Source organism: Ammospiza caudacuta, chromosome Z, assembly GCF_027887145.1.
Source record: "Ammospiza caudacuta isolate bAmmCau1 chromosome Z, bAmmCau1.pri, whole genome shotgun sequence".
Taxonomy (NCBI): domain Eukaryota; kingdom Metazoa; phylum Chordata; class Aves; order Passeriformes; family Passerellidae; genus Ammospiza; species Ammospiza caudacuta.
Window position 1 is genome coordinate 48115258 of NC_080632.1, and position 24079 is coordinate 48139336.

At 38.1% G+C, this 24079-nt stretch overlaps 1 protein-coding gene across 2 annotated transcripts in view; it reads right to left on the minus strand.

Moving 5' to 3' along the window:
• The window catches only part of ERBIN (erbb2 interacting protein), a 118104-nt gene that overhangs the window by 54429 nt on the left and 39596 nt on the right, over positions 1–24079 (minus strand). For both annotated transcript variants that reach the window (XM_058824351.1, XM_058824350.1), the window contains exons 3-5: positions 21847–21903; positions 8909–9106; positions 5871–5988 (exon numbers count right to left, since the gene is read on the minus strand). In XM_058824351.1, coding sequence (XP_058680334.1) covers positions 5871–5988; positions 8909–9097 — 307 coding nt within the window. In that variant the 5' untranslated portion in view covers positions 9098–9106; positions 21847–21903. The remainder of the gene's footprint in view (positions 1–5870; positions 5989–8908; positions 9107–21846; positions 21904–24079) is intronic.

Below are 24079 nucleotides of genomic sequence, written 5' to 3' on the forward strand. Positions count from 1 at the left end.
AGCAGAGTTGAGTGCCATGGGTGCAAGTGCGCCCAGACAGACAAGCTTCACTGCATAAAGCGCTCACTAGCCAGGGTACCATCTGGGAATCTGAGCAGGCCATTGATGCCAGCAAGGTGACGACCCTCCCTTAAATCCTTGGAAGCTGAAGGTAAGTTAACATCCAACCCAAGCAAGTAGGATCAGCTAATTCACAAGGCAAGGGAGAACAGACTCTTGTCTCAACTCAGAGCAGGAGAAAGAATGTTTCCTGTGCTACCTATCCACCCCTAGAAACAGATATGATGTTCTGGAGTTAGAAGAAGAATCAAGGACAGGTCGTTAAGATGCAGAAGAAGATTATTCTACTAAATTTTTATGGTCATCTTCAGGGCAGCCTAATTACAGCATTCCAGTCCCTGAAGGGCTGTACAAGAAAGGTGGAGAGGGATGTTTTACAAGAGCAAGTAGTGACAGGACATGGGATGGATGGGACTACGTTTAGATTTGTGTATAGGAAGAAAGTCTTTACTGTGAGGTTGGAGAAAAATGGCTGCCCAGAGAAGCTGTGGATGCTTCCTCCCCTGGAAGTATTCACGGTCGGGTTGGATGGGACTCTGAGCAACCTGGTCTAGCAAAAAATGTCCCTGCCTCTTTCAAGGGAGTTGAAATGAGACGATCTCTGAAGTCCCTTCCAACACAAATCACTCTAGTCTGCAATGCTATTCTATGCTGTCTTTACATGTAAATCCATATCTACAAACCCTGTAATTACTTTTACAATACCTTTTCTTGTGTTACAAACATTTCTTTTGAGTCCAAGAAGACATTTTAATGAACTTATTTCAGAATTTCAGATACATACACTCAATTTTCACATTCAAAACCTTATCTGCATTGAAATTTCATTCAATTCACATCCTCTCTTACACACAGAAATAATTTTACTGTGAATAGACAGATTCTTTTCAGTACCTTCAATATGACAATGTATTTAAGAAAGTACTACAAACACTTGAAAAAAGACTTTAAATAGAAGGGCTGCCTACATTTAGTGCACATTTATAGGATCTACACAGTGATACACTATCACAGAGCTACAGACTCAGAACTCTGCAGGAAATCAATGATCTTCTATTTCACTACCATGAATGATTTAAAAAACCTGGTCCTGTGCTCCTCTCTGTCAGTATAAGCAGAGAAATAGCAAATTTACAGCAAGTTATTTTGTATTCAGGATCTTCCTGTCTTACTTCTTCAGCAGAAAATGAAACTTGGATCTATCTCCCTCTATTACTATGAACAATTCTCAATCCCTTGGAAAAGCCAAATTCTTAAACGTACCAGATGGGCAACGCAAAACTGGGTAATTTCTTGATTTCTCATTCTCCAATTCCACAACTTCTGGCACAGAGCATATCAAAGACAGTTTGCCAAATCAACAGATTACTTTAGAACATTGAAGAAAACATATTTGATCTAAATTTGTATCTGTTAAAATAATTCTTTAAAATTACTGGAATAACTTTATAGGCAGATATGCCTGGAGGCAGGGGGAGTGAGGGGAGGGGAGTGTTTTCTTAGGTTTAGGTTGTCTATTTTTCCATGAAGATTCCTTGTAATACAGATTAACAAATTGACATGAGTAAATTTGTTGTAACATCACTGTGAAAGAAATATCTAAGAGACTACTGAAGGGACAATTATTTCCAAAGCCCCAGGTTACTCTTGGTCTTGCTAGTAATTTTCTCATCTTGCTGTTTAATCCTTCAAAGGCCTGAATGATATGGAATTTAAGAAATCAATCTTTTTCTTTCACCATCTGCATGTAGGGAAAAGTAGATCATCTCACTATTTCCCTCTAGACTAACTCACAGACACAGGCAATTTCAAGTGCATTTCCCAAGCTTCCAGGAAAGCCTGATTTTCCTGGCAGTCACCTCATCCTATGTTTCAGCCTTTCAAACCACTTGATTTGAGTAACCTGTAAAGCTGATTCTTCTGTATGTACATTTAGATATGCCATCAGACGTTGCATATAAATTCCTTCCCCTTCTTCAAAGAAGAGTAAAAAATATTTCCTTGACAGCCTTCCACATTGCCCTAGATGCATGCTAAGGCTGGCATGCCAGAGTCACAAGGAAATTATTGTTCTCTAAAGTTTAACCCCAAAAGACACCAATTTGGGGGTGAAGAGTGGAGTTGTGAGTTGTGGAGTTTTTTGGAAGTTGGAGGTTTTTTCCTGTACAGCTGTCAATACATAAATAAATTTGCCATACAGGATTAAATATGTTTTGATTTCCTTTAGCCTCATAAATAAAACATTAATTAAAATTAATTTTTCTACACTGGCCTCACATTCTGTATGCTGCAACTTCTCTTTAAGATGTAACCTGTCAGGTGGGGTGGGAAAAAAGGCATCTCTCAATGCTTTGTATCGTGCAGGATGTAATTTCTGATATAGAAATGCAGTTTATTTATTGAACCATTTATTCAAGTATGATTTCATCCTTGTGACTAGGCCATCACAAGGCTTCAGGTTGAAATTTCAAAGCTGAGGTGTATCTGGAAAGAAGCAACAAAATACTTCTGATATTAAGGGTTCACAGTAGCCTTGGGAATCAAGTTAAAATGCCACAAAAGAACAGCAGATATCCTCATTACCAAAAGACTACAGAATTTATTGACTACTACCAATAATTAAAGCAGAGTTAAGACTAACTCTAGTCTATGCTTGCTGCACATATAGCAGCAATTTGGTCTTTCTGGGCTACACTTGTGCCACAACCACTTCAGCAGCCAAGGATAATACACTCTTGTACAAAGACTTCTCTATGCTCTTCGACCCACAATCCTTAAAGGCTTGCATTCTAACTCAGCACATCTCAAAACATACATCACTTCCAACAGTAGATAAACTGACAGAAGAGAAGTAGTCAAATGAAAATCTGTAAATCAAAAAAATACCCTGTCTGCCTCAAGGAGACCCAATAAGAGAAGGGGCTGCATGCTGAGAGCATACAGGGAAATATGCATGTCTCCTGACTTCCTGTATTTTACTAAATTTTCCCTGTGCTTCTACTTTTGGTCACTGCTGGAGGATGCTAGCTTAGATGAATCCTTGTTCTGATAAAATGTTATTAAATATTCTTAAGTATCAGCATTTGCACATCTGCTGTGTCTCTGCTACAGAGTTTTATATATTGCACCCATGAAACCAAACACATTTAAGCCAGAAATGGAAAGAGTAAGAGTTTTCCCATGCTATTGAAGCATTGCTATCTTGGACTAAAACCTTTCATGTAATGAATCTGCTAACTTGAAAAATTTCTGTGATTTTGACCCTTCATCTAAACATCAAATATTAAGCACACACATATATATGCATATAATTCTACTTGGACAACTGGATGGTCTCCCATATGACTGGTCTCACTCTGTAAGCCAGACTGCAATTCATTAAGTAACTTGGAAACATTTTAAATTTGAAGCTTAGGTTTCATTTTCCTATCAGCTCTTTAGAAAATTAAATACTCTGGTAAATCCATTTGATTATGTCTATGCCAGAAACAGCTCAAATATTTTATGTGAAAGTCCTATCATATGTCATGTATATTGGGTATTTGAGAACTAAAGTATAACTATCCTTCTAAAAATACAACCTTTAAAAATAAATGCATATTTGATGTCAAGGCATCTGCACTTCATGATTTAGCCCAATCCATCTCAGAAGGAAACAATAGTACATCAATAATTCAAGAAAAATAGAGGAACTATCACCATTCACTTGCCACAACCACATGAATCTGAAAACCACTGAATTATTTTAGAATTCGGCATCTCTCATGATCCTGCACTTTTTGGGGCTATTCCACTAGTTTTTTTCATAAACTAAAGGAAAGCAATTATTTCCACAGAAGTCCACTGCTTCCACATTCTATTATTTTGAGATATAACAGAAAAAGGAAGAATTGCAGATTTTGATAAATTTTGCTCTTCTTAGAAAAGTAATAAATTACCTCTCCTATTTGGCTCTATTATAGACACCCATCAGAACAATGAGAAAGTGAGCAGTAAATTCTTACAAAAAGAAAAACACAGGGGAGGAGAGTAGGCTTGCAGTTGTCAAGAGAAAAATTTTCCATGGTTGAAACAGTGGAGAGCTGAAGAGAAAGGGAACAGCACTTATGCCAACAAATGAGGTCTCAAATAATACCAAATTTATTACAGAATAAAGACCACTATTTCTTACTTCACCCAGCAGGAACAAACAGGGACTCTGATTTGGTTATTTTAATTTTACAGAGGTTTTAAAACTACGGAAGACAAGATGACACCAGCAAACAAGTTCGTGACCTCAGAACTATTTTTTATGTGCAACACTAGTCAGAGAAGCTATCCAAATTGTGATAAGTCTGACACCAGGCACATGATAATAGTTTAAATAAGCTTGTACTCCCATTGTACAATGTACTGCCATTTCTCTGCAGGATGTTAAAAAAAACTCCAACCTCTAAAAAACAGAGATTGATAGTTTACTGGGACAGTGTATCTCATGCCTTAGAGGAACAAGTGTTCTTTCAGTACTGAACTCTGTAGGCTTAGTTCAGGGCCATGACATTTTAGACAGACAAGTAGGTCCCTGGCTTCAGCTGCCTATTTATGTACATGAGCTATGGAATTTGCCAACAGCAGCACTCAAATTCCCTTTTGCTCTTCTAAGTCTTCTGCATTGAGAACTTGTGTTGCAAACAGTTAATACTTTCAACTGTTCAGTGCAGGACAAAAAGATTATTCTTTCTCTTTTCTGTGCTACTGTGACAGTTTTAAGGCTAGCATTCTTTAAGAAAGACTATCAATCCACTTGTACCAGGAACAGATCAGTAACAACCAGGTCAATTTATTGCACTAAATGCTGTGTTCATTAAGCAGAGATAATAGAGTAAGAGTTTAAGTACAGAGTGGGCTAAAACAAATGACTGAGGAAAATACCAACATCTCAACAACTGGAATGCTTTCTTAATAAAGCAGAACTTCGTGGAGTCATAATTACTTAGCAGCCCACATAAAACAATAAATTGAATGACAAAATCTTTGGAATATTTATGTAATTCTTATATTCAAGTATTATTTCAATGAGGTATCCTCTTAACTTTAAATTAGTAAGACAAAACTATTCTATTCTCCTCAATTAGCATGACTTAACTTCCCTCTCAAGTAAGTCACACAACCAAGTTTGATGACAATATTATTTCAATTTCCTCACAGTTGCACCCATCTGCCAACTTACCAAAGCACCATCATCAGTAAAACCCCATGAATACAATACTTGGCTGACAAAATTTCATAACTTATAAAAGTCTGACTCTCACAGAATGATAGATTTTTAACAAGTCAGGCAAGTGAACCAAGTCACGTCTATGGACACGTAAGTACACTCCTCCATGCAACAGAAGTTACCATCCCCAAAGCAGGACAGCAAAGCCAAGTCCTACTATACTACATAATTCCAAGAGCTTATTAAAATAAACCAAAACAAATTTTCATATTAAATAAATAATACTAATAAAATCCAGCAAAATTTACAAACTGTCTTCAGTATAGTGACAGATGACAAAAGTTACTAAAACTAACATTTGAGCTCATGTATTTTGAGAGAATATAAAATGCCAGATAGCGTTGTCTACAAACCCATCAATGTAAGACATACAATAAAATATCACAATCAGATCATAAAAGAGCATCTTTTTATTGTAAGCAGGGATTTAGAGTAGTAATTTTAAAATTATTAGCTGTGCAGCTTCTAGAAATTATAGTTTCGCCATTGTCTTTGTACAGTCAATGGTGATTTGCCTTTTAGTTACCTCAATACAATAAGCAAAGTGACTTACCATTCTTGCTGACATCCAGTTCCCTGAGATTAATGAGATTTGCAATGGATGCTGGCAATGTGGTTAGATCATTGTCTGGCAAACTCAGCTTGTGTAGGGACTGACAGTTAAAAAGTTGCTATTGAAACAAAGGAAAAAGTGAATGTGATTTTCTCTCAGTTTTCTCTATACAGCTTTTGTTTTTAACCCCTTGAAACTTCTGACCTCAGGGCCTGAAGACCAAGCTATTTAGAGTTTTTGTCTATCAAAAATTTTTAAATAGTTTCATTGAAAATTTACTCATTACAACACATCAGAAAGCAAAAAACTGTAGATAGGTACAAGGCAGCAGTTATGCTTAATCCTTCCTACAAATGCCTTCCAGGATCTCAAAAACTGTAACCTGTAGTTACATATAGACCTGCAAAACACTGCAAAACATTTTCTATAATAGACTTGCCATGTGACAACCCAGAGGTAAATAGAGTTTATTCAAGAAGAAAAAAATTGACAGACATCTTTTGAAGTAAAATCGTTCTGGAACACAGAATTTCAGTAGGTATTCACCTCCTCTAAAAGTATAAATTTCCTTTTGTTTTGTCTCCCAATATTTTTCCTGTTCATGCTTCCTACCTTAAGTACAAAAAAAAAAAAAAAAACCCAAAAAAAAGTTTAAAAAAACCCTGAAAACTAGTGAAAAATATTGAACCAGTGAAAAAATTGAAACTAGTCAAAGTTCAAGCTAGGAGTACAGAAAACTGTCTAATCCCTTCTGTACACACGCATTACCATCTTTAACAAATAGCTCAGAGCCAGATCTCTTCTTAAATGTAGGGTACCTAGAGATTCTTCCTCAAAAGTTTAACAAATTGACAAAGCAGGGAAAATAATCTTTAGAAGAAGAAAAAAGAGAAAAACTCAGAAGATATGCAGAAAACTTACACATAACATAAAATAAATATCTCTGAGTAAGCAATTGAGAAGTTTAATCTGAAAAGTTTATGATGAGTATTTCTTTCATTACAGCTTTGGATAAGATCATTCGTTGACTTAGTGAATTTCTCTTTTGGAATTCTGAGAAAATATAATAAAATACCAGGAAGGGTTCATTGACTAAAAAAATTTATCCCAATTACTATCATACCACAAGCTCAGTTTGACCAAAATTTTTGTGTCTCTCTCAACTACTAGGCCACTATTTGAACCAGAGACTGAAAGTGCCCCATTCCTGTAAAATTTGTACATACTGCCCCAGAACAAAAGCAGACATGAATTAGCACAATGGACAGTTAAAGGAATGAGCTTTAAGCTGTCTACTGCTGTTTCCAATTCTCCAGAAATATGCCTGTTATTTATCATTCATTAAGGCTTTGAAGAGTTTCAAGTCACTTAGGATATGGTGATGAGCTCAGGTGTTTTGGAGCCATTCCCTTATTTCAAGAATATATACTTAGACTCTTTCCCTGGAAAGCAATAATCTAAACTCTTGGAATCATTAGAAATTTCTGTGATAACTCAGGTCAAGGCATACACAGCAGGAATTGCAAGATCCCCTAAAGGAAGATGGAAGGGGAAGGGAGGATGATGTTGACTTTGCAGTTACTCCTTTTGTTGCTCTTTTTCAGTGTTTACATATTCATAATTACTAGTAGTAAATGCAGGAAGCCACATAATTAGAGGCTATTTTACTAAAGAATTCTTATTTCTTCCAAACATCAGAGTGAGAGAAAAGTAAAATTGTTACAGTTTGAGCTTTTCAGATCAAATGCACACTGTAGCTCCTGGAGTAAAAAAGCGTACTTTTTCAGATGTGATTTAGCATATAGGATGAAGGAGGGTGAAACAATTTCAAGTGTTAAGTCAATTTTGAAGCTAAGACTACGTACCAATATTTCATGTAAAGTCAATTCCTTCCCTACCACAACCTTTCTCCCCTCCAGGTTGCTCATACTGTTGCTCATACTGTGTTGCTCATAATTTGCTCATACAGCTAAATTAAGGAGCTACACTGTAAGAAGTGACTTTTGAAATAAGCTGGAATTCTGAAAAGATTCAAAGCAATTAAAAAAATCCAACAGCCACACTGATGGGTCATAAGGTTGACAAGCAGCCTCAAAACAGTTGTGTTGTGGCATACAAAGGTGAGAGCACAAAACAGTACTGGGGCAAGGAGAAAAGGCGAGAGTGGGAATGTCTTAACAGAGTTTCTGAAAACTAGAGAGGGCCTGATAAGTATCACACCCTTCATATTTGAAATGTCTTAATAAAAAGCCTTTTTCAGAGTTGGATAATAAAAAATAAAAAAATAAAATGGAAAAGGAACACACAGCTTGAAACTCTGGGTCATATTGGCTAGGATAATTTCAAATATTACAGGCTTTCCCCCTATAGTTCTGCTTGGAAGTTTAATTATAAAAATTTTGGTCAAATGAATAAAAATCACTTTGACTACATCTTCACCACCTCTAATCTCTCTGCTTGTGTCCTTTGCCATATTTGAATTTATATGTGGGGGTGTTTTCTTCTGAAAATTGAAAGGGTAGCAAAAAATAATGACCAAAATTACTTAAAAGCTGGAAAAAAATCTTTAGTTTCTCAGAAATATGCCTTTAAGTATGACTTATCCTAACATAAAAACACATTAACTTGAAGAAAGTGTAGGCTATTACATGTCCCTGCAGTTAAGAAAATAAAACCAAAACCCAGAAAGGAACAAAAGACAAATGTGCAATCTTTCTACTCACAATTCTTTCAACTCACATTAAACTGTAGACTAGACCAAGGCAAGTGGTAGCCTACCTACTTCACAATGCACAGAAACAGATTTATTAGCCAGTCTTTTCTGCTTTGTAACTCTCTTGAGCCAGACCTGTTGCTTGAGCAATTTCATTCCAATTCATGCAATAAAGTACTCCAGCTGGAATGCATAAACTTCCAGTTTACCAAGGCTGCTTCATGGCAAGCTATGGCCCAAAAGCTAAAGCTGGACACTATTAGCTTCTGCAATGCTGGTAAAGTAAAGACATAAGTGTACCTAAAAGCAAAATCATCCAACATACCTTTGGAAGCTCTTCAATCTGATTAGCATCTAAATACAGTTCTTCCAAGGTCTTTTCAAAAGTAAAAATCTCCTTAGGCACCTGTTCCAGGCTGCAGTGAGAATAATCAAGTGTAGTCACAGTTTCCTCCTCTCCACGCAGACAGCGGCATGGCACCAGCCGCAAAAACAAATTCCGCTTCGTTGTCATTTTCAGGCACTGTAAAAGGGAAATTGATCAATTTAAAAACCAAGACAACCTCAGAAATACTCACGTGAAGTTTCTCAAACTTCCACTGACCACTAAATACTGAAAAGAAGTAGCATATATATGTTCCTGCATATTTATTTCTATACACAAGACACAGTGAGAAGCACGAACTTATTTTCTTTTAAATACAACAGAACTCTAATGACATTAAATGGGGTTAACACACCTGCAGATACCAGAAGATTAAGCCAAAGTTTAGCCTATGACTTGTCACCAACTAACACAATCCTACACTGCAGAGAATCAGAGAACTTTGAAATGGGCATTTCTGAACTGTCAATTGTGCCTTTATAATACAGCTTATCCCACCTCTGCAAAGATTAGTGGGATATTTTTGTTTAACACAATAAAATTCACCCTCTGCAGAGAATTAAAGTGTAGCTACAGGAAATCTAATCAGATTTTTTTTCTTCTGTACATGTAAATTCACATACCTTAATTTCAAATCCCTCCTTTAATGACAGAATACAATAAAAAACCCCAGTTTCTACCAACTGTTCTATCTGCAGTTTAAATGGACGGAACACGACCTCTTCTTGCAACTTCACTCCCTTCGGAAAACTTCAACACATCTTGCTGTGCACACTGGAACAAGGAAACTTCATGGGAATGTACCTTTCTTCTTTTGGGAATGTACCTTTCTTCCTTTAAACTCGCTGCTACAACAGTTTCCTCTATTCTCCATGACTACATTATTCTGCATTATCCCTATTCATCCTGAGAAAGCAAACCTAAATGGTGCTGATTCACTAATCACTTACAGCATACACCAGCAATGTTCCTGCCTCTTTTCTCATCAGCAACAGCACACGTTTAGGTCTCTTTCTCTAATAAGCAATGGATTCTCACAAAATCTTCAGAATGTCACCTCAGGTTTTAAGTTTGGCTGAAATTAGATGACAGACTTAATTTTTCAAGAAGGACCAACATATGCAGATGAACAACATGATCATGTCAGCTTCATTTCCTCAGGAAATTAGCCTAAAAATACATACTTCTCCAAAACAGCACTGAGTATTTATTTTCTCAATCAAACTGCCAACACTCCAAATGAAAATATGCCTTTTTTATCTCCTTTTTTTTTGAACTGCTGAAATTATATTTCAACTTCTGGACTAGTGACAGGAAAGTTTCTCCTCCAAATGCCAAAAAAGTCTTTCAGACCCATTTAGCAGACTGCAGCAGTTCAGCTTTCAGACAGTATGTTAGTAATCCAGGGAGAACATAAAATACCATGCCCATGGCACTATGTGAAGTCACAAGCAAGACCCCTTTTCTAACTAAGACACAGAAACAAGTAATGCACTTGGATTTTCCTCTATGTGCAGCTTAGCTTTCCAAATACTTCACAGTATGTATAATTCATATGGCAACAGATCAAGGGACTGCTATATTTTAGTGTTTTCATTAACCAGTAGTAGAATTTATCACACAGGCTGTGAACAGTCAGATTCTACATACATCCATTTAAAAAATGGAAGAAAACTTTTCATTAGAATAATGGAATGTCAAAACCTCTTTTTTAAACAATGGTTCCACGTTGCTAGAATTTTGTTACAACGTTGATTATCAGAACACAGCATTTCATATAAAACTGCAGTCACATTTAAACAAAAATTGATCTAATAATTTTTAAAAAATATTTAACTGTACTGCAATACAAAGACATTGGAGATTGCAGATTTCACACTGGGGATCTTCACAAAATGGAAAAGTCAGCAAAACAGATAGCATAACCTCCTCCTGCCTCTTTCACAGGAACAGACTCAAGAATGACATCCTCTAGCCACCCACAGACAGATGCCAAGGCTGCTATGGAAGCTGATGTGCTCACTAGATCAAAGTTATCCATGCCTTCTCGAAGCCTCTGATGCTGCACATGAAAGCACAAGTTGAATTCCCTGACCAACATCTAAAAACAAAAAGCCTTTGACAAAAAAGAAATTTTGTCTCATTTTGCTAGTAGTTCAGAGAACGGCAAAGCTGTGGAAAAACACAATACTTCCAAAAGAAGCATCAACAGCAGTCTCTTTAAGCAGGAGTATAAACAGAAGAACATATGTCACGGAAACAAGCATTGGAAGCAGAGATTGTACATGTGAATTGATTACCAGAAGTCTGGCAGGGAAAGGCACACCTATATCCCACCAGCTGCAGTCGTCAATAAGTTCACTTTGTCCAGCCATTTCAACTTCTGAGAACTATATTTTGAAAGCAGAATATTAAGAAGTTTACTACATGCTTCATATGATGAACAAAAAAAAGATACTACTCGCCATTCAAATCCCTTAAAAACACATTCATTACACTGCCCCCTCTTCTTCAGTGACTGCTCTCTTCACATGGAATCCTACTTGTCTCTACCAAAACTCATAAAGCCTAGCAATGCAAAACCCACACACAACTAGTTTTCCTTACTTATTCCTTTATTTTGTAAGAGAGATTTTGAGCTTTTGGAAGGTGTGGGGGAAGAAAGATCTGGTAAAAAATCACATGCATCCACAGCACCATAAACAGATTAGTAAACAAATGCTTGGACAATATCTCCTTCAGTTACCATGTCCCTTTAAGTATCTAAACTCACAGCACATCTTAAGCCAAAACAGTCAAAACTCCTATATTAAATACCAAATAAACAACCAAAGCACTGCTTTGACCAACCTGGGTATATATTTAATATATATATTAACTGGTAACTCTTCAAAACCTAGAATGAACCAAGAAAGCTTCCTTTTAAGTGAAGGCAGGAAACTACAATGTGATTTATTTCAAAATTATTTTATGTTTGTTCAAATTTTACTTATCTACACATACAGGAAGAACTGTTTAACACTCATGTTCTACAACAGAGATGGCTGCCAATACTAGGAAATGGGTCAGGATAGTGGCAGGAAGCATTCCCCACTGTCACTTCTCTACAATATATGTTTTATAAACCAACAGTCAGACATACACACTTCTTATCTGTCTCTGTCTACTCATCTTGTGGTCAGTTGCCCAAGCAGAAAAGTTGTAATGAATGAAAGGAATGAGAAAATACAGAAGAGAATCCACTGTTAGAACTATCAAAGACAGGAAAACGTAATTTCACACACATGTGCTTTTCTAATGTTGCTCAGATAGGAACTTCTCCATGTTTAGTTTGAGTAAATACACAGAATGTAAAAAGGGACACAAAGGACAGTGATTTTTTCCTGCCCATAAAACAGGCAAGTCTAGCAGGCAGAAAAATCTTGATTTCCTAATATACCACAATATCAGACTACCTAAAGCACCAAATGCAACAATGTAAAATTGTCTTGCAGACCTACAAGATTGTGATGGCTTATTTTACTCCACCACTTAACAACTCCAGTTCTTTATGAAGCACCTTGAAGGGAAAAAAAAAGGAAAAACCCGAAACACAAATAAAACCCTCTTGTTCCCTAAATCATTAGAGGTTAGGTTAAACACAAGTTTACCTGAGGTTCAGTGTTCACAGCCAACAGGAAAATTATGACCCTTATATAGTTCTTGGGTTGCTTTGCATTTTTTTTCACTTCTTGAAGGAATAGGAAGGGAAAAACCACTCTGCAAAGGCTGCAGGTGATCTGCTCCACCTTGGACAATGGTCTGCAGGGGAATCTCTGTTCTAGTGCCTGGAGCACCTTTGTCCCATCCTTCACTGGTTCTGGTGTCTACAGGGTGATCTCACATATTCCCACTTTTCTTGCCTGGCTATTGTACAGTTGTTTTTAATGCTTCCTTAAACATGTTATCACAGAGGTGCTACCAAGATTGCTGACTGACTTAGCTCTGGCCAGTAGTGGGTCCATCTTGGAAACAGCTGGAATTAGTTCCACCCAGCATGGGGGCAGCTTCTGCATGTGGTGAAGTCATACCTGCAGACGCTCTGTAGGATCCCAGAAGATAAGGGGCTAAATGTGTTTGTCTCAGACACCAACAGCAGGGTGGCTGTGCCGCCAACCAAGGACTTCAGGTAACAACAGCCAAGGACTGCTGGCAATAACATGCTGTGAGAAAGAACAAGATGTGACTGGACAAGGGGGGGCCACATGGAGGTAGGACAGCACTCCTCTGGGACAAAGGTCTCTGATCTACCTCCTGGAGATAAGCACAGCTCAGCACAGCACAAACAGAGAAATGGGGTGGAGAAGCAGGCACAGACTCTGGGGGGAACAAGACCACCAAAGACCCAAAGCCCTCTGACTCATTTCCACAAGGACCTGGAAAAACAGACAGCACATGATAACTAATTAACATTCAAAATTCAAAACTTTTCTCTGGGTCAGGGAAAGCTTACCAATTAAAAAGGCACCCAAAACCAAGCCCAAGTGCATGGGTGTCCCCTGAACATCCTATTGGCTGGATCAATACTGGAGCCAGTATTGTCTGTCTCTCACTTCCTCTCTATCCATCTTTAATTTGTCTCTGTCTCCTTCTTTTCATCCTACCCCTTTATCCAAAATCTACTTCTATGTATTTACATTAGGAGGCGTAGGACTAACATACCAGCTTGCACGCCATATTTAACTAACTAACAAAACTTCATAAGCTTTTATGGATTCTCTAATTTTAGTTATTCCTTTTGAAAAGCATCTACAAATCTTGGGTTCTCCCCCTTTCAGGTGGGACATCATACGCCAACTACTAAATCCTTGCCACCTACACCCAATACAAACTATAAATAGTAAAACTGAATAGAATTCAATCATGTAAATTACTGTAAAATGAAGCTGAAAAGAAAAGCATTGGTTTGAAGACAACAGAAGAAAACAAGATAAACAGCAAGCTTGAGTACACACTAAATTCTAATTCAGAAGAAACTAGCATCACTCAGTGAACCATCACTCTTCCCTTTAACTCTGATGATTCTCTGCATACTGCCCTCATCTAAGTACCTGGCAGTCCAACAGTATATGGAGACCTGCCAGAATCCCACAGGACATTTGCAATTTAACCTCAAGTAGAGCTTAGGATCACAGTAATTTTGTCCTCAGTCTATGTTAATTTATTTTGAAATTAGTCCCTTAGATCTCCTATCTGATGCTAACAGGATGGGATCGCTCATGGTCAAGAAAGCACTGCTTCCCCCTCCCAGGCCTTGTAAAAGGATGTTATATCAGCAGCAATTGAAAATGAAACCAGGTATCAGATGTCTATACAGAAAGGCAAGTTAAACTAGGCCCCCAAAATACACAGTGAAGTACTTTTTAGTCCACCTCACTGTCTACAAACTAGTGCAGAATTATGGAGCTGACCACATGTCAACACAGAAAAGGGCAAGATTGTGTTGGGGAGCATGTAACCTAACATGCTGCCTGACAGACAGAGAGGTTTAACTGACCAACTGACAGAAGTCCCAATATTTTCATGTCAAAACAAAGAATTATGAAAAAGCTTACAAGGGTTTTCCTCTGCCTAAAGCAGCAACAAGCACCACAGAAGACACCAAAACACAGACTTTGTGGCTTCTCAATGAGAGATGCTATACTGTGAAAAGTAACAGCACAATTTAATTAATGTCTTCCAGTTAAAAACAGCACTAATTCTCATGAATTTGGGGAAACTATAAACAACATAGCTGTTTCTAGAAGGAACAAAAAACATCCCACGTTTTCACAGTAAACAGAGCACAGAATTATTCACTCTTTAAACCCAAAGTACTTGGCACCTCTTACTCATCAGGAAATCATGGGGATGGGAGGGGAAAAGTGTGTAGGGGTGGCATTAAGGCTTGGTACAGACTTCCCCTAAGATCAATCCAGTCCTCTTGGGCAGGAAAGGTGAAGTCTTAAAATAACAAACTGCAACCACTATTTTGCACACCCAAGCTTCAAAGTGTGTTTCTCTTCAATCCTTTTGCGTGTCATCTTCGGGAAACAAAAGGATAGCTCAGACCTGATGGCCACTGAAAAGGACCTGAAACATGCAAAGACAGCGTGCATTGTGAAGAAGCTTTCCCTTTTTAAGGATCACTGGCATTCTCTGGTCAGGGGTGAAGCCTTATTTGGTGGCAATGCCAGCTTCAGGTATTTTCACTCTTTCATCCCTTTTCATCCCAGCTATTTCTTTGTCTCTTCTAGAAAAAAAAAAAAAAAGAATCCCCAAACTGCTCTGGTTATGTCATACATTTCACTGAATGAGACTGGCAAACATACCAGTACAAACAAATGAACCAAAGTACTGCACTCTGGAGAAAGAACAAGTGGGTGGAAATAAAATGGACACCATTTTAATATGAAGCTATAATCTGAGGCTGCCCAGTTCTGGCATAAAATCAACGCTCAACTGCATCCATGGCTATGTGTTCTCATGCAGGCAAGGAACATCAAAAAACACACTGTGCTTGCTCATAGACAGCATTCAGAAAAAAAGAAATAAAAGCCACTACCCTTGAAACAACAATAGTGAATGGTAACAACAGGAGGAAGAACATGTTAGTAAATACAGTGAATGGCCAATTGTTAAATAAAAACATATTAAGGATGCTTGTTAAATTTTTTTGAGAAAACTAAGGGAACAGAGAACACAGAAATCAGTTTTCTTTTTGATGATCCAGCATACCAGAATGCAACCAAACCCAGCCATTCTCCACTCCTAACTTAATAAATACCAAGTTCAAAATTTTTCTTGGGGTTAACTACTTTGCAAGTTCTCAGTGCCTCTATACATTAAAATAACCAAAATAAACCACCCAAAACCATTCACCCATCTCCAAGGGCCAGGGCAGCAAGACAATATCAGTTAATTGGCAAGAAAAGCAATGTCAGACATGAATTCTGGAGAAATTTGCTTAAATTATCTCTTTTTTGCATTCTATAAATAAATTCTAAACAAATTTCAATTTGCCATTTCTATTTTGCTTTGATTTAAAATAGTCGGAAATCCTTTACACAATTAGAATGTGAAGCTTCTCATCAAAACATAGTATAAAATCTTACTTGTTACAGTTACAATGCTGTTACCTGGATCAGTAACATTTTCTTTATGCAACAATAGCATTTTCCTGTTTTACTGGAATAAAGGATATCTAACTAACTATGTGTTCTAGCAGATAGATACTTGTGACGGTGTTCACAGGGGTTTTCAGGTGAGGGAAGAGACAAGAATGTTGACTCCATGTTTCAGAAGGCATGATTTATTATTTATATATATATATATGTATATATATATATATATATATATATATATATAAAATATTGTAACTATACTCAAAAGAATAGAAGGAAAAGTTTCATCTCAGAAGGCTAGCTAAGCTAAGAATAGAATGGAATGAATAACAAGGGTCTGTGTCTCGGACAGAGTCCAAGCTAACTGGGCTGTGATTGGCCATTAATTGTAAACATCCAAGATGGGCCAATCACAGATGCACCTGTTGCATTCCACAGCAGCAGATAACCATTGTTTATAATTTGTTCCTGAAGCCTCTCAGCTTCTCAGGAAGAAAAATCTTAAGAAAGATTTTTAAAGAAAAGATGTCTGCAACAGATACTTTTTAGCTGAAAAGTTAATCTGAACTGCTTACACTAAAACAAACCTCATGAGTTAATTTTGACAAGTAAAATCCACCCTAAGCACATCAAAAGAACTCTTTAGAATAATTAGTTATATTTATTTTCTGCAATAAAGCAGTCAGCAGTACTTAACAGCCTTATCATGGCAAAAGCTTAACAATGACAAAACCAGAATGACTCTGTCAAAATAGAACAAAAGTATTATTTTTAAACTGAAAAGAAGAAAATCTCTGGCAAATAACCTATGTAATAAAATATTCTATTTCAAGTGCAGCCTCTAACTGAAATGCAGTAATAGTCAATATCCTTATGAGCCCAGACCAAGACATCAGTAAATCAGATGTATATGGGAGTACAGATCTGCAATTCAATAACCCTAGTATTTTTGGGGGAGAGACAACATGACCCAGCACACATGCAAGAAGTTCCTGCAGGTCATTGATGGTAACTTTTTGACCTAAGTCAAAAGAGAGCCAACAAGGAAAGGTGTGTTGTTGGACCTTGTAAAACAAGCCAAGAAGGACTGAGAATGTGAAAGTTGGGGGCTGCCTTCTTGTAGCAACCATGAGATGGTGGAACTCAAGATCCTGTGTACAGGAGGTAAAACAGCAATCAGGACCAGAACCCTGAACATTCAGAAAGGTAACTTCAGCCTCTTCAAAGACCTGCTTAGCAGAATCTCATGGGTTAGGGCTCTAGAGAAGAAGGAGGTCTAAGAAAGCTGGTCAATATTCAAGCATCATTTATTTCCTCCACGCTCAAGACCAGTGCATTCCCATGAACCAGAAATTAAGCAAAGGGGGCAGGAACCCCTTATGGATGAGCAGGGAGTTTCTGACAAATCTTGAATAGAAAAATGAAAGTTATGGAATGTGGAAAAAGGGACAGGCCACACGTTAGGATGACGGAAACATTGTCACAGAATGCAAGGAGGTGACAAGGAAGGCCAAAACCCACTTCCACTTGAGTCTGTAAAAGAATATCCAGGACAACAAGCAAGGCTTCTACAAGTAGATCATCAGCAAAAGGAATACTAGGGAAACTGCTGAATCAGGTAGTTGTCTCAGTGAAGGAAGACAGAGAGAAGGCAGAATTACTGAATGCCTTCTTTCCTTCAGTGTTAACTGCTGAGGCCAGCCCTCAGGAATCCCAGACCTTGGGGGAAGGAGAGGAAGGCTGGAGAACGGAGGATCTACCCCTGGTAATTGAGGCTTTAACTAGATAAGCTTAACATTCATAAATCCATGGGCCTTGATGGGATGTACACACAGGTGCTGAGGGAGCAAGTAGATGATGTTGCTAAGCCACTCTCCATCATCTTTGAAGTGCCCAGTGATTAGACAAAGGACAAAGTTAGTCTCGTCTTCAGAAATAGGATGAAGGACCCTGGAAACTACTGGCCAGTCAACCTCACCTCCAGCCCTGGAAAGGTGACGGAACAGAACATTCTGGAGGTCAGCACCAAGCGTGCAGCAGAAAAGAAGGTCATCAGGAGCAGTCAGCAGGAATTTCCTAGGGGGAAATCATGCTTGACCAGTCTGACAGCCTCCTGTGATGGCAGGGCAGGATGGCTAGGTGAGGGGAGAGCAGTGGTTGTTGTCTGCCTCCACTTCAGCAAGGCTTTGGACACCATCTCCCATAACATCCTCATAGGTAAGCACAGGAATCATGGTTTAGATAAATGGCAGTGGGGTGGACCAAGGACTGGCTGAATGGCAGAGCTCACAGGGTCAGGATCAGGGCAGCAGAATCCAGTTGGAGGCCTGTAGTCAGTGGTGTTCCCCAGGCATCAATACTGGGCCCAGTCTCACTCAGCTTGTTTATCACTGGCCTGGGTGAAGGGATCCAAGGTACCCTCAGCAGGTTTGCTGCTGATCCAAACTGGGGATGGCTGATACACCTGAAGGCTCTGCTGCCTTTGGGCTGGGCCTGGCTGGGCTGGAGAGTTGGACAGGGAGAACCTAACGAGGTTCAACAAGGGCAAGTGCAGGGTCCTGCAGCTGGGGAGGAATAACCCCAAGGAGCAGCACAGGCTGGGGCTGCCCCACTGAAGAGCAGCTCTGCAGAGAAGGACCTGGGAGTCTTGGTGGACCACAAGGTGACAATGAGCCAGCAGTGTGTCCCTGTGGCCAGGAGGCCCAGTGGGATCCTGGGCTGCACTGGGAAGAGCCTGGCCAGCAGGTCAAGGGAGCTGATCCTCCCTGTCTACTGGGCCCTGGTGAGGCCACATCTGGAGTGCTGTGTCCAGCTCTGGGCTCCTCAGTACCAGAGAGACAAGGAGCTCCTGGAGAGGGTCCATTGAAGGGGCACAAAGATGATGAGGGGTCTGGAGCACCTCTCTTAACGAGGAGAGACTGAGAGAGCTGGGCCTGTTTAGTCTAGAGAGGAGAAGACTCAGAGGGGATCTCATCAATGCATATAAATATCTCACAGGTGAGTGCCAAGAGGATGGTGCCAGACTTCTCAGTGGTGCCCAGATACTGGACAAGAAGTAATGGCAATAAACTAAAACATAAGAAATTTCCGCTCAAGATGAGGAAGAAATTCTTTATGTTGAGGGTGGCAGAGCACTAAAACAGGCTGCCCAAGGAGGTCATGGAGTCTCCCTCTGTGAAGACATTCAAAACTCAGACAGACCTGTTCCTTTTTAAACTACTCTAGGTGACCCTGCCTTGGTTGAGATGATCTCCAGGGGTTTCTTGTAACTGTAACCCTTCTGCAATTCTGTGAATTTAAGGCAAGATCTTTCATAGCAATATCCTCACAAAAAAGGGAGAGAGAAAAACTACAGATTAAGTTTACTGGAAAAAACTAAATTTTAAAATGTTCAGATAACCAAGCAGCTGTACTTGTTACTTTTTTTAAAAAGTATTTATACTGACTTTTCATAATAACACTACTTAACAATACACAGCAACACACACACTGTCATAACACAATTGCAGCACAGTAGCTGCAAGTATGTTCTCACACATTTTCTTTTGCTATTTTTCTGAGACAGCCCTAGAAAATAACTTCCATCTGGACAGTAAATCTATCCAAATAAGTGCCAATGTAACACTTCCTCTAAAGAATGGTTTCTAATTGGATACCATTAACAACACTGCTGAGATTAGCATTAGATCTGAGCTTCATTTCTGATGTTTCACTTGATTGCATATTCTTTGGGTGTGTATTTGTCGTGTTACGAAGAAAACCTTAAGAGGGAGGAATAAATTGATTTTTAAAACTACTGCATTTGAATCTCATCCACTTCTCTTCCTTAGATAAAAAAAAAAAAAAAACACCATATAAAAGCAGTGATTTTTACAACAGCAAACTGAAGCCTGAAGGAAACTGCAGCGGTTCCACAAATCTTCACGGAATACGCAACAACCCAAGCTTCTTTAAAAGCATGACACTGATGTTTTCAGATGGCTAAAAAATTCCTTTACATTACTGAACTGACACAGTTTGGATTTAATTTCTCTCATTTTTAAGTTAATATATAGCCAGAAATATGAAATATTTATCCCAACAGGATATTGAAGTGCACTCCATCCCCCACCAGCCACGTCTTTTTTTAAAATATGCAGTTGAAATAATCATAGCTACCATGTAGCTAGTAATCACAGCTATTTGGTACAGCTAACTGGAACTAAGCTACTTCAGAACTGCTTTGCTTTCCGAACCCACTAATTTCTACATCAAATAACCTCATTTTCTTTCACTGCTATTATGAAAAAGATCCATGGAAACAAATTCCTGACTTTCTATACAAAGAAAACAATGAAAATTAAATAAACAAAGCAACCAGACTAAAGGATGGGAAGCTTCTGGCACAGCTAAAAAACCATAATAAACAGCTTATGCTTCAGGTTTAGTTTTTTGAGGGATTACTACTGTATGAGAAAATATTTTTTCGTATACAGGCAACATCTATTCCAGCAGAAAGGAAGAGATACTGTCTTAATTCCTCTAGTTATACCACCACAGTCAAAAGAGACAAACGAGCACAGCGGAAGTGAAGGCAGGAGGCAGTGCTAGTCATTTGCCCATAAGAAGCAGCAAACCTTAGGGTGCCGCAAGCACAGCTGAGGCACTGCAGCAACAGCACGGATTATTAGCTCAGCCGAGAATGCCAAAGCACACAAAACTTACAGCATTGTAGGCTACACAAAAGGTTAGAAAACACAAGCATGTGCACATGCTTCTCTCTACTAAAGCATATGCTGTTTATAGAAATGCCAGATAAAATATGCAGAAGATTTTCTATCCTTTGAACCAGTATTTTATAGCCTCAAAACTAAAGTAATTGGGGAATCAATATTTATTAGCATTTCCACAATCTGAGAAATGCTATTAATAAAATCAGAGCAGATGGAAGCTGCTGTCATATGTTGTTGGGGTTTTTTTTCTGGGGCAGAAGGGGGACTAGTCAGTAACAGTTCCTCTACAGAAATTCATACAGACCTTCTGACAAATAAATACTCTACTGGGCACTCTTTTTATTAATAGAAAATACTTGCCTCTACAAACCCTTACACTATGAGGCAAAAGCAAGTTAGTGCCATCTGCATTGGCATCATTTAATAAAGAAAAAAGCTGATTCTGAACATGTGTTGCTTTTCCATAGATCTTTGAAAGCAAATCAAACTTTGCCTTGTTAACACTTTTCCCATTTTTATATATGCTCTCTAGCTAAAAAATGTCAACACACCAGTAAGAGACAAAGTGTATGATGTGATGTATGTCTAGGCTTTAGAGCAGCAAACCAAAAATGATGGTAGGAGGCACAACAAAAATTTCTAGCATTTTTTCAAGTACCTTTTGTCCAAGTTTTCCAAATAAATATACTTATCATTTCTAAGAACTGAAAAAGAAAATTACAAAACTCAGTATTCTAAAGTTCTCAAGCCAAAAGCTTGTGTCCACTTAATGGACACTAAGCTTTAAAACAGAATTATTTTCCTTTTTCATATATTTCCCTTTCATGTAAATAAATATAATTTACTTGGGTCTTCAACAGATATTCAGAGCTTAAAAACCAGCTTTCATAGTAACATGAGATGTGATGCAGAATAAAACTCAAGTGCTTTGAAGGCATTTATAACAAAATATGAATAAATAAGAGGATTTCTATTTTAACACATTAGGCAGTTGGTCCAGAGGAAAGAAAAATAATGTACTTACCACTGTGTTACTTTCTTCTCCCTGCTGCTTCTTCCCTGAGCTTCCAAAGTCAACATTCTGTTTAAGACAAAGGGACAAATTTTAGTAAACCCTATCACTACTAGATAAGAACAAACTAGTATTTTATTGTATTGTATTAGATATATTTTTGGCTTTCAGAGTTTTGGTTTTGTTAAAAGAAAAGCTTTACATGTGTATGAACAACAGCTTGAATATTTCAGAGTACTTGAAAGACTTCCAAGACAGGAAAACTGCATGTATTCTTTTAATGGGGATCATTCTTGTGTGTACAAAACATTGGTTTTTACCCTGTTTTTATTTTAATGCACTCTGTCTACAAAGTCGTTTCATTTTTACTCCTTTTATAGTTACTATATTAAAATATTATGTTTCATACAGATTTCTCTTGCACACAGTTCTGAAGAATTCAATTTAAAAATACATCAAAAATTAACCAAAGATGAAGAGTACATTTTCGCATGTTAACTTCAGGAATTTTTAGAAAGTTGCAACATAAGGCATAACAGATCTGATGCTAACTTCACTGGCATAGAACAATTGAAAACAAATGAAAGCATGGAGTGTTTTTGACTGAACACACACAAAATTAGTTGGCTGGAGTGATGGGAAGGATTAATTTTGCTTCCAACAAAGGCAGAAGTAGAACATATCTTCAGAGACATTAAATGTCAACTCTGGTCAGACAGATCATCTAACCAAACACAAAATCATGTAGAGCAGATAAGAAGCTAAGTCAAGCAGAGTATAATCTGTCAAATTCTCAGTATCTAGAAAAGAATTTAAGTTGTGAGGATCCCAGTTAGTAGCTTCAAATTCAAAGGATTTGCCTATAAATGGAACCATATTTCATTTCTTTCCAGTAAAAGCAGAATAATGCCACCATGAAATAAATAGATCCTGAAAGAGATTTAAAATTAACTTTTTCCAGGAAAAAAGCAAGTTCCTTGTTTTGGGGTAAGAAACAGATCAATGAACTCCCACAGAAGTCAGGACTTCCACAAAAAGACTGTACTACAGTCAAATTTTGCATATCACATGTCCTATTCCTCCTTTGGGAGTCACTGGTGTCAGCTTCTGCATTCATACCAAACGAACTCCAATACACTACACTGCACACATCTATACATTTATTTTCAATAGAAGGGCATCCAAGACATGCAAATAGCAAAGGATAAAAGTAATATTAAAGCCACAAGCCTTTCAAGCCTCCTACTGAAAAAAAATTTCTATTAGTTTAACCAGTTTCAGAAATGCAAAGCAGAACCACTCAAGACAATTAAAAAGATCAAGAAAGACATCAATGATCAAACCAGATTCTGAAATTTGGGCTCTTAGAAGAGTCAGTTAAATTGCCATGGCTGCATGCTTCTTTCCTTTCCCACACCACTTTGCTCCTACTGTGATCTTTACAAAAGCTATTTCAGAGGCACTGTACACAAGTTCCCGACCAGAAGAAATGCAGGTCTGCAACAGTTGTGCTAGAATAAGCAGAATTCATCCAGAGAACACAATAGTGCAGAGCTGGATCTGACAAAGAGACAGTCAGCTGATTACGCCTCTGACAGATAAAGACTTAAGGTCAAGAGTCTGCAGGCAAAGTATTCACAGTAGAATAATTATCAAAGAAATAGCAAGCCCTATAATCATCACAAAAACAATAAACAAAAAGAGATTACTCTTGCATCATTTCCTGACACCTGTTTGGCTGCATCTATTGAAATGTCTACAAGAATAAAATCCAGTGGTAGGCAGTCATTACAGTTTAAACTGTTTGCAGGCTTCCAACCCAAGCAGAAGGAACTCATCCGATCCCAAACATCCAGAGGCAATAATAGAGCAAGTGTGTGTGTATGAGGGGAAGAATACATGAGGCTACCCGGATATTTCACGTCATGCTGCTTTATAATGATTTAGAAGCTGCACAAGTCTCTGAACAAGAGACATCAGTTACAAAATCAAACAAAAGCAATGAACTTAGTGCAAACGTAATGTCACTTGAAACTGTGACACTGAGTCACATAACCTTAAGCCTCAATCAAAAGATGACAGCTCAGGATGTGCTGTAGCTACAGCTGTAAGCATCAATGAGTTTCCAATAGCAGAAACCCTCCTATCACCACACAGTTTGCACTAAACAACTTCTCTAAGAAAATAAAGTGGGATATTAGGAGGAGCTCAAAGTAGCCATGCACCAGAACAGCAGAAATCTAGA